We start from the raw sequence: 11,552 nt of genomic DNA, 5'->3' as shown, positions 1-11,552 counted from the left end.
CATTCCCATCCCAAGTAAAATAAACATAATCTCAAGTATAATGGTATTCAAGTCTTACGTGTTCTGTTTGCTCGTGCTCCTTTCAGTCGGACGACGGTGATTCGGACCAGACCACGAGCGCTGCGAGACGGTAAATGCATTAACACGCGAGGTGAGCAGGCGGCGCCGACCCTGGCGGGCGGCGCCTGTCAGGGTCGGCGCCTGGCCCATGGCCCTGAAATGGTCAGTTTTGTTCGAAAAGGCTCTAGTTAAAAACCAAACCCATGATTCCTTTATTTTCTTCTTTCGGTGTCATGGGGTGAGTGGGGTCTGGACCCCGGTTTTACTTTTATGCAGATTGGCTTATTTTGTCCCTTGACCACAAAATGCCGCCACATCATAAATTAACGCTAGCCAGCAACACGCCAAAACATTTGAGGCATATTTACGTACATGATACAGTACAGGGTGCGGTTGCAAGTCACAGCTAGCCATTTTCGCTCATCGACCCCCACTAAACTGTCAGTGTTTTGCTGCTCTCCATCGCCATTGAGGTGATTGGTCCATTGTTCGGGCACTGGCCAATGTCCGTAAAGTTGACGTTTTCTTCAGTGATTTATCCAGCGTCGAGTTCCGATTTCTCTGAAAAAGGTCTCAAGGTGAGTTATAGCACCAAAAACATCGTAAACGGCATTCATCGCGCAATATCATGTAAAGTTTAAGGTCAAATGCTGGGTCAAAGGACGGGAAGCTTGATGTCACCAAAATATTACCGTCCGATTTGCAACCCGCAACGCGTTAAAATTGGTCAGTAATTTGTGGGTGATGTCGAGTTTCCCGTCCTTTGAGCCTGAGCTTGAACTTAATGACTGACCTTAAGAGGTCAGGACTTTTTGACGGTCGCTTATTATTGCTATGGTGAATATTCTGATTTTTGAAAATTTGAAATCGCCCAGATTTTTGGGGTGATATTGAATTCCCGTCATTTGAGCTCGCGTTTGACATTGAAAGTTGACTTTGAAATGTCAGGACTTTTTGGCGGACTTTACGTTACGTTACGAACGAACTCCGTTACTTTACGTAACGGAGTTCTTTCTCTGTTTAACATTCCTATCTTTGAAGATTAAAAATTTGCCGGTAATTTTTGGGTGACATGGAGCTCCCCGTCGTTTAAGCAAACGTTTGACTTTGAAGGATGGCCTTGAGAGGTCAGCACTTTTCGACGGACGCTAGCCCTTATGCTTGTGAGCATTTTGGTGCTCGCAGTTCGCAAACCGGCCTGTAATTTTTTGGGGATATAAAAATTTCCGTCCCTTAAGCTTTTGACTTTAAAGGTCATATGATATTCAAAATTAAGGTAATTTTCAATGCTCTCATGCCGTAGTTAAATTTGGACCCTTTTCAGCGAAATCGGAATTCGTCGCTGAATCAATCGCTAAATAAATCGCCAACTTCACGGACATTGTCTCGACGGCGTCAGCTTCGTGGCAGACATCAGGACATCACTCGCCTGGATCTTGACGTGTCAGTTTCATGCCGGACGTTAGGGCATCGACCGAATGCCGGCCCGACAACGAAGTGGAAATCGCTAGTAAAGTCTCGGGCCGTCGGGCATGTTGTAAACATCTGTCAAGTAAGCAGAAGGAATGTTTTTAATCGGTTTTGTCATGATGGCATAATGCGCTGTTGCAACACTAAGCAAGACATACTTTCTCCTGCAACGTGGCCAACGCTATTCCAAGCCTCGCCCCGCCTCAGCCATGAGTGGACTTAGCCATCACCAGGGTAACCGCTGGTGTTACGTGCAGCTGAAGGTGGACTGTGCCATAGCCTATGACGGTGGCCAAACGCAGCACGAAGCCGATGTATTTCATTGCCGTGTATTTTCAGAAGCATCAAATCGCATTTGTGGGCCCAATGATTATCGCTAAAACGTTCGCGACACTAAGTTATCAGCATCATCTATGCGCAGCGGAAACAGCTTTCCGGTGCGGGTGATTTAGTATTTACGTGAATGCTTACCAAAACAATATGCGCTAGACTAGGCATGCACAGGCAAATGCGTGATGAATACAATATCAATAACATCATAACATAAGAATTCACGTTCAGATACATGACGTGAACCTATCTCACGCACGGTTGAACAACAACGGTTTGAAAACAAAAGCAAGCCTTGTGAGAGCAGCAGTACCTATGTGCTACTCATGCGTGCCGTTGTCTACAGATGGCCAGCACACGTGCCATTTGGGGCGGACAGTAACGTCATTTATCGAGACACGCTCGTGATTAGTTATTCGAAGCGTGATTACTTTACGACACCGCTCCCAGCGTGATGTTTCTGGTCGGTTCGCCTACCGAGCCCATTTCTGTGACATAAAACTGTAGCAGTACGATGACATAGGTCAGCACTGTGGACATGATCGCCAGTATGGTGGAGCGCCGCAGCCGACACACGCTCAGGTCACATAGTGTGTCGAGGTCACGATGCACCGCCTTGCGGAACAGGCTGAGCTCGTGGGTCACCTCCGGAGAACGAGAATCCACCTTCAGAAGCAAGCATCGCGTGTTCTCAACCCGATTTAGAAGGAGCTGGCTCGACTCGCAAAGCGCTATCACCGCACTGACCTGGTTAAGCAGCAGCTGGAAAATGTAAGCGATCCCCACCCATCGCCCGTCGGATCGTATCTGGATGACGGTCATTAGAATCACGCACACATTCACCACAGTGCCGAAGAACATGGTGAACAGCAGCTCTGGCATCATGCCTCCCGTGAGGAGCGTGCACGTTTGCGACCAGTCTGCTTGTAGCTTTCTCAGCCATCTTAAATGACTCGAGTTGTTATGCTCACCGTTGACCACGACACCGAGGGCTGCGTTTATCGCACTGAAGCCGCAAGTGACGTGCTGAATTGCGAACACGAACTTCAGAGGGATGGTTTGAAAGCAGAGATTGAATATCATATTGCTGACACCTACTGCGATAGCCCAGACATGACCATGGCGATGACCACTAAATAGACCGCTGATCCAGAGCGTGCTGACCAGACAATACACGCTCGTCAGGGTAGCCGCTATCAGCAGTCCCCAGGTGACGCGGTGAAGCCGCTGCACCTCGCCGGCGTAGCCTGACAGCACCACGGCCCGCTCTAGCTCGGCACGGATGAGTCGAAGGTGGCCGGCGTAGTGTCGTCGTCCGTACAGGAATGAGGCAGTCAGCGCAACCCACATCAGCACTTGCATGACGCCAACGACGGCCATGCCGAAACCAACATTGAACAACGTGCCTTCTCTGGCCACGTTCTGGTAACCATTGCTCAGCAGTCCTCTACTTGTATACAAAGCATACATCGTCATCAGCGCGTAAAAGAACATGGCGTACGAAAGAGACCACCAGCTGGCTGTTCGGTACTGACCGCAGACCTTGAGAAGGGCGACGAAGATGTAATAGGATGCAGACTTGCTGATCTGTCGGACTGGCGGCCATGATGTGACGTTCTGGTCACCAGACGTAGACGTTGTAGACGTAGTAGCCGCATCAGGCGTGGGATGCACTGCAGTGACTCTCAGCATACTTCCGGATATATGCAGGACCGTTTGGGCACTGTTGTAGTGTGAAGAACAGAGTAACAGGAAACTGGATCTGATGATGGCGCTGCTCACCCGACGCCTCACCTTACCTCTGACGTCACGTCGGAGACAATTTCTTCACTGCTGGAGTGTCTGAAGCGAAAATGACTTAACAAGGCGGCGGCAACGTTGCGAAAGCCCTAGGTTTTGGATGTGATATGAAGCACTAAAAGACGCTCAGAGCTAAAGCTGATAGTGATTAGCACGCCACCTGCCATTCAGGCCCAGAACACTGCAGAAATGCGTGTCGCTTTCACCTCACCTCGGAGATTAGGCCATTTCTGTCAGAGCCAGAGGAGCTGCCGCAGCGGTGCACTTCGGCTCGAGCGTGGGCTCCCTGCTCCGCTGCTGGAGCTTTTATCCCGGCCTGTGCCGCTGGCTGGCGCCGATCGACGCGGAATGGGACACAGGCGACGTCCGTATTCCACGCTAGTCAATAGCTTCAATACGTGGCCGGATTGCTGGACGGCGAAACAACTCGCGACCGTGGTGTTAACGCCCCGTAGGAGCATTCAGTTGTTGGCAGCGTCCATGCACACAAACAGACAAGACAAATGACCGGTGCTTTCGAGAGCAAACAGTCCACACGGCTGGCGTTGGCCCGTGTGTTTGATCTGCAGTGGCATTTGCTGGTAGGGTATTTATTCTTGCACAAATAAGCTGCTGTTTGGTGCTAGCAGGCGTGTTTGTATTGCAGCCTTGCCTCGGTTGGCTAATTAAACAAAATGAAAAACGAGATAGAAGCGAACTCCAAAGCCCTTGGGCATGAAAGCCAGTACAGCGCGTAAACTAGTTTGTGCCGACCACCCGAGCTTGGTCAGCTGCCTGAGCTGGCTTAGATATGAGTGGCTTAGACTGGACGCGAAGTACTAAAACAGTACCGCACCTCTGGCGCACAGATGCGCCAGGAGCGGCGTTATCTCCGTCAGCTGTTAGCTGAGTATGATGTCAACTGCACCGGTTGTTAGACGAGCATAAGTTCAACTCCATCAGCTGTTAGCCGAGTATGATATCACATTCACATGGTGTGGATGGAGCCAGCACCAACGTCAATAATCATGGAACCGATTTTCGGCTTCAAATCAGCACAAAACATTAAGAAACACGCTACACCATTACCGGTATAATACTGGTGGTATCAGGAGTGTGCAGAGGCCGTCAAAACCGGACCAACCACGCTGAGCATTTCAGCCACGACTAAGCTTAAACACCTGCGACCAGATCCGTTTGGCATCGTGAGGCGGCTTAGATTCTTTTCGAAATTAGCAGCCTTCTATTCCTGTGTCCGATTTGGTCATCTTGGAGTGCTCCATAGACAAGCCAGAAAGCATAAACAAAGCTGTCAGCCAGGCGGGAACAAGCCTGCTTGTCACACGAGACAAGCACATAGCCTGAAGCCTGCCTGCTTGTGACAAGCCACGAGAGATTGAGCTTGTCACGAACCACGAGACAAGCTCAATCCTGCTTGTCACACTGCTCATACGAGGACTGTCTCGAGGAAAGAGACTGAATGTCGTCTCATCGGTCTGGTCCAAGGAATCCGCCCCTGATCCATGATATTTGGCATCCCTCACCCATGATATCTTGACGATTTCCCAGTGAACAGCTCCCCGACGTCACTGCAGATGCAAACAGTCGTGCCGTTGCCAGAAGGCGATCCAGATGGGCGGGGGGAGGTCACGGAGGCACTGCACCCCTTTACCTGGGACAGGAAAGGGTCCGAAAGGCTCTGACGGGCCCATAGCCACCTGAACAGACGCCATTGTCGGCACAAAACGCAACAAAATGGACGTCTTTGAGCTTCCAGGCGACCACGAACAGCCACAAGCGAAAGTGAACGGCTTACGAGAAGACGGAATTAATTATTCACTGTTAGAGGGGGAGTTGTTTAGATGTTTTAGCTCTCATTACGATGTCCAGAGGTCCTACGCTGTCTCCAGGGTCTTATATGTTCACTTGCATGCTCAAGCCGATTGTTCAGGACCTTTCTACGTTGCTCTGGCTTTCTTTGCATTTGCTCGGAGGTCCCTGCGCTATTGCTGGGACTCTTGCTTCCAGCATGCCCAGTCACTGTTGTCAGTCAAGGCCCTTTCCACGGATGCTTTTCATTCATACGCTCTATACGCTAGAGTCGGGGGCCCCCATATCATATGTTGACCTGCCGGGGGTATTTTCGGTTGCTTAGGGACCCTTCACGTTGGTCACGGTCAACCTACCGACACACTCACGATTTGCTCATGGACTCTCTACATTGGGCTAGAGCGCTCCCAATCCTCTGTCACTTGCTTGGGGCCCTAAACTCTTCTTAGCGGTCAGTCTGTTAGCCTGCGTGAGCGCACTCGGTTGTTTGGGGCACTCCAAATTGGGCCTTGGGTGCTTCGCATTTGAATGGAGGGCTCAGTGCATTTGTCGGAGGCCCCACCTCTTATCCCGGTAAGATACACTGGATTGTTTGGGGGTCTTGCATGTTGGGTTTTTGCATTTGAATATAGGGTCTTACGCCCCTGTCGGGGGCCATCTAAAGGCCTGCTTGGGTGCACTTGATCTTTTGGAGGCCCTCCACAGTGGGTTTTAGGTATTTCTTATTTGAATGCAAGGCCCTGTCTGATAACCTCCTCGGGCACGCTCGCTCGTTCGGGGGCCTCTCTACGTTGCGTCGTGGGTTGAGATTTCACCGCTTTAGAGCGTGACTGCCGGAGAATGTCCCGCGGGCGGGGCTTAGACACACGACATCAGTAACGGACTGCTGTCAAGCTGTATGCAGCCCGGACCTTGTTCGGGTTTTCAACAGTGGGTTGGTGTTTTATGAGCAGCTCAGAGGCACTCATTGTACCAGGGGCTATGTTAGGGGCAAGAGACCCTCTCACTGAAATTTAAGCCCCCGCCCATGCGGTCGTGGGCCGCTGAAAAAGACCTCCGGTCAGCCTGATGCACCCCTCAGGCCTTCCAATCGGGCTCTTCATCGTCGTTCCTGAGCGGTCCAAAGGCCTCCTCAGGTCATAAGGGGCGGGCGCCTTCTATGCGTCCCTGCTTCCGACACAAAATTAATACTCGGCGTCATTCTTGCTCACCCAGCTTCCTCCACTCTTTCCCTGAGCCATCCTTATTGCACCCGAGGTCACTAGGTTGGATGCAAGCCCTACCTTGTTTGTACTTTTCAGCTTTAGTTGGAACAGACACGTGGGATTTATTATGGAGTATCGGTTTTCTAAAAATGCTTCTGAATAACTCATCATTTTGATTTGAAGAAACCGCTCCGCCGGGAGAAACGCCATTGGATTCCCTGCTTACCACTATGAAAAAGACTTATTTCTTGCTTTTCTCAAAATGTATGTTATGTAAAACATCCAGTGTATAAAAATAATCTTGATAACGTATAAGTATCACCGTGATATTGAGTTAAAATAATGAATAACGTGAGTTTTGCAATACACAAATTGACCAAAGACGTGTGCAAAATGGTATGAGGTTTTCAATGACTACATGTAGCGAAAAATATACAAACTATTAGGTGATTAATCGTTAAGATGCGGATCAAACTAGCGTCATAGTATTGCTTTTGGCTTATTCCCCACGGTCTTTAGCAAAAGGACTCCTTCCTAATAGCATTTTGACTTAATGAAATAATGTTAGCTTGGATGCTGAGGTCGTTGCAAGGCTGTATTTACAAAGTGGGTATATATCAGAACATACGAAAGGGTTCATTGACGTACAAGCTCAAACTCACATGAATGACGCATTAAGACGCAAAATGCAAGAAGCCTTATAAATCGAAGAAGACGACGGTTTAAAAAGACTGCACATAGAGGGATATACGTTAGATTTCGCCATCGAGCTCTTAAGCTGCAATGTTCGTAGCAATAAAAGATATTGTGATTGCTGGCAAATCTAGATTCTAGCGATGACAGGTGTCCGCTACGACGTCAGTTGTCAAACGTGACGAAAGTAAGTTTGCTTGTTTTGGAGAAAATTGTCTTCAGCCCCTGGTGTGCAAACGCACTAGGGAAAATCAAAGATTGGATTTTGTTATGACTAACGAGAAGGGGTTAGTGGATGCTTTGACAGTAGGTGAGACGCTGGGAAACAGTGACCATAATATTGTAAAGTTTTCATTGCATCTTGGTTATTTAGATAGCGCTAATCATACTTTCATTTCAGATTTTGGCAGAGGTAAATTTGAAAGACTTGCGACCGTACTTGCTAACTTCTAGTGAGAAGATTTTCTTACCGGACATACAGCACGTCAGATGTGGGAAGTCTTGAAGGATATTTTAGAAGGACAGGAAAGATTAATTTCCTTGAAGAAAATGCGAGAAAAATAGCTGAAGGGCGCTCAGGTGTTGAGAGTAGAACGAAAACCACGAGTAGTGCTCAACGGTACTAAATTTCGTTGCAAGGTAGTAAAGAGTGGGGTACACAGGGGCAGCTTTGGGCCATTTCATCTTTACTATTGTTGTGAATAATATTCAGATAGGATGAGAAAAAAAACGTGCTTAAATTTCCTGGTGATGTCAAATTGATGGAGGCGTCAAAAAAATACTGGTCAGGTGAAACCTGACTGAGAGAGACTAATGAGCTGGGGCTCTCACTGGCAGAGCCATTTAACTATGATAAATGTGAGGTGATGCATTTGGGTTTTTCTGGCAGTGAGGACACTAGCTATAAAATGGGAGGCCTGCAGTTTGACCTGATGGAGGAATGGACTTAGGGAATACATTTCCAGGGATTTAAAGGCTGGAAAGAAATGTGGGGATGCTATGGACAAGACGCTTTGGATGCTGGTTGTTCTTGAAAGTAATTCCCACTACAAAGTGGGAATGTCGTCAAAAAGTTGTGCTTAGCTTATGTAAGAGAGCACTAAGAATGTTATGTACACGCTTGGTCCCTATGCTTCCAAAAATATAGAGATATGCCGGAAAAGTACAGCAAAAAGCAATCAGGATCACAAATGGGATTGGCAACTTAGATAGGCTTGATGAGAAGAAGATAAGCTAAGGCCTTGGATTTGTAGCTACTGGATTATTGCGGACATAGAGAGGATCTGATAAAGCTGTTCAAGATTGTAAAAGGGACAGAATAGGTAGATCTACAAGGCACACTGGAAATCGGGTGGAGACCTAGAGGAAACCTTGTTCAGGTGGCAAAAGGGAGGAGTACAACTACGAAAAAGGCAGGAATCATTTAGCCAAGGAGTAGCGAATCATTGGAATGGGTTGCTAACCAATTGTAAGAAGTCTCTCTCTCCTTCAGCGTTTGAAAACCGTTTGTACAAGTTCTAGTGGTCGAAGGATGCTATTACAGCTAAATTCAGGAAGATCAGGTGGTAAGATTGGGGTCGAAAATGTGTGCGGAACCTTATGTAGGCCAACCTCAATGGACCCCTGTCGCTCTTTGTTGACCTTATTTCTTAATGTCTTGATGAATGCCAAGGTGACTTTGAAATACTCCTCTCGAAATTCTCTCCACATTTTCGCGGGCGTGCAGCTCACAAACCAGTGAGGCTATGTCTTAGGAACGGCAGGGCTGTGAACTGCACCGCAAGGTCTTCAAGGCGGCTATTTCAGTTTAAAACCCCACATAAATGTGGAGCAGACCCTTTTAGTGTGACATATACTGTGTGCTAATTCAATACACTAACGCTGAGCTTATGCAATATGAAAAGTGGCACGCTCTTGGGTCCAAAGAAGATTCATTGATATGTCAGGATGAATGAGAATTCGTGCAATTTTCCTTCAAACAATTTTCCAGGTAATTGGAAGCATTGATGGGTATGATTTTTGATCTGCTCCGTTAAAGGACGCGAGAAATTCAGCGTGACTGAATGTGACTGTAGTGCAAGTCATGTCATGCAGTGTGACTGAAAAGATATTTGTCTCTCAACGAATATGCGTATGTTGCAGAACAACAATCATATTAAATAAGCCTTGATGGACACCTGCCAACCAGTCCGTTCGTCCGTCTGTTTGTCAGTCTGTCTGCCAGCTAGAAGTCGGCGCATCTCCCCGATCTGCCCCGTGCGAGCCCTGCCACGGCCGACCGCACCGCGCCACCAGACCAGTCAAGCCGGAGAAGTCGCCGCATTTCGCCGAGCTACCCGCCCGAGCCCCGGCCGCGAACGGCCGCCAGTTAATCTGGCTTTAAAACCTGTCTTCACGAGCCGCAGACATACATTCGTGCTCAGCCGGAGCCCGGGCTGCTCTCCCTCCGACGTCGTCCTCGCTCGGTCCACCATGAAGGTGAGTGCCTGCTCGGGGCATGATGCACTCAAATATCGGAAACGGTCATGTCGCGATCGGGAGAGCCCCTGACTGCCAAACCCCGAGATGACGTCACGTTTCAGCTTGGTTCCATTTTGAACAGCCCCATCGCGCTCTGTAAATTAACAGAATGCTATCAGATTTCAATATCTGCGGACTGGAGGCTGACAGATAGCAGCGTGCCCTCCCCCTTAACGCGTAGTCTTCTGAACCAAACGCAGAACACGCTGCGGTCCAAAGGCAAACCCCATATGTTTATGCTGGACTATTTGCGTTTTTATGGCATTTCATTGATCTTCTCAAACTGAATTCATTTTTTTCAACCATTGTTTGACAATAGCTGAATTCGGCCCGAGAAGACAAACCAAGTGACTTCAAGCACTCAAAATGGCCAAACAATGACGGCATATGGGGGTTTTGCCTTTTGGACGGGCCATATGCGTGGGGTGTTTATTGAACGACATGATCAGCCATATCACCCTTAATAACTAAAAGTATGTGACATAGATCAGGAAAGTTTGATGGCGCCGAAAGATTTTAAGACATGATCACTATGAACAAAAGCCCCGCCTTCCTACTTTTCGGTGCGCAGCCAGGGCTCCGTTGAAGCGTGTACGTGCGTGTGTGTGTGTAAGGGGGGGACGGGGGGGGGGGAGCGAGCAGTGCTGCGATTTTCTCCCACACCCCGTGGTGGTCGAGAATGTCTTCATAAGTGTAATCAAACAGTTTCCACCACGACAAACAAGGCGAAGAAACAGCAAGAACTTGTTAAATCTAAATGTCTAAAATATTTCGAAAAGGCGTTTTTGTTTCTAGTACCAAAATCAGCGTCGCAATTACACACGCAGCTTGTGCTCACTTGGGTCCAACCACACACGGGCGTAACATAGATATTTTTAGGGTTAATTTGACGTAACTACATTGCCACGGCTATCAGCTGTTTAGTTATTTTGGCAAAGCTGGTCTAGTCTTCTGGACGTAGACGATTTCTACTTTTTCAAGGAGATATGTAGACCGGTACCTCAAAAAGCCTGAGCAGGATACCTATGAGCAGAGGACATCCTTTGGCCGCGTCCCTGACAACTTAAGTATTCGGACTGTTCAAACCAATTCCAAGGACTCCACGACTATCATCAGTTCAATAACCTTCCATCGTATTTAATTCACTACGATATTCGTTTATTGGTAAAAATTCTCTTACGTGAAACGTCAAAGCGAAGGTGGTTTAAGTGTACTTTTGATCATCGATCGAATTTCTGGAGGCAAAATTGTCGCAAGCGGTGTAACGCGACACCACATGACATACAATAGTAATGTAGTCCATGCCCAGTAACGTGAAAAGGAATCGCTGCAACACTGAAAGCCTCTTTCGTCACCGCAATCTTCAAGATCATTCGCACAACCAAACCGCTCCATTGAATACTGTTAGCTTATGTCAGGTCAAGTGCTGCTGATAGGAAACAGGCGCACTTACAATAGGCTATGGGATATCTCAATCAGAATAGCATTATTCTTTCACCCCCCTGACATACTTAAGCCTAATGTTTAAACTCGATCTACGGCTGGATTTGATTTTCCTCGCGCGCAGAAAAAGAACAAATGGCTTCGATAGCCAGGGAAGCAGAATACACGGCATGATTTGAGCCAATGGCAGGCAGCACTCGGGATGACATCCAATATACGGGC

General features: G+C 48.0%; 1 protein-coding gene across 1 annotated transcript in view; it reads left to right on the top strand.

The window, feature by feature from the left end:
• The first annotated feature begins 9,825 nt into the window (after nucleotides 1–9,825).
• Nucleotides 9,826–11,552, top strand: part of LOC119111972 (chitotriosidase-1-like) — a 68,283-nt gene continuing 66,556 nt past the window's right edge. Inside the window, exon 1 of the mRNA XM_037235920.1 lies at nucleotides 9,826–9,845. Coding sequence (XP_037091815.1) covers nucleotides 9,840–9,845 — 6 coding nt within the window. The 5' untranslated portion in view covers nucleotides 9,826–9,839. The remainder of the gene's footprint in view (nucleotides 9,846–11,552) is intronic.

The sequence above is a fragment of the Pollicipes pollicipes genome, unplaced genomic scaffold (genome assembly GCF_011947565.3).
Source record: "Pollicipes pollicipes isolate AB1234 unplaced genomic scaffold, Ppol_2.1 Scaffold_1600;HRSCAF=1878_pilon_pilon_pilon, whole genome shotgun sequence".
Taxonomy (NCBI): Eukaryota; Metazoa; Arthropoda; class Thecostraca; order Pollicipedomorpha; family Pollicipedidae; genus Pollicipes; species Pollicipes pollicipes.
Note: the sequence above shows the minus strand (reverse complement) of the source record. Positions and strands in the feature narration are given on the sequence as shown.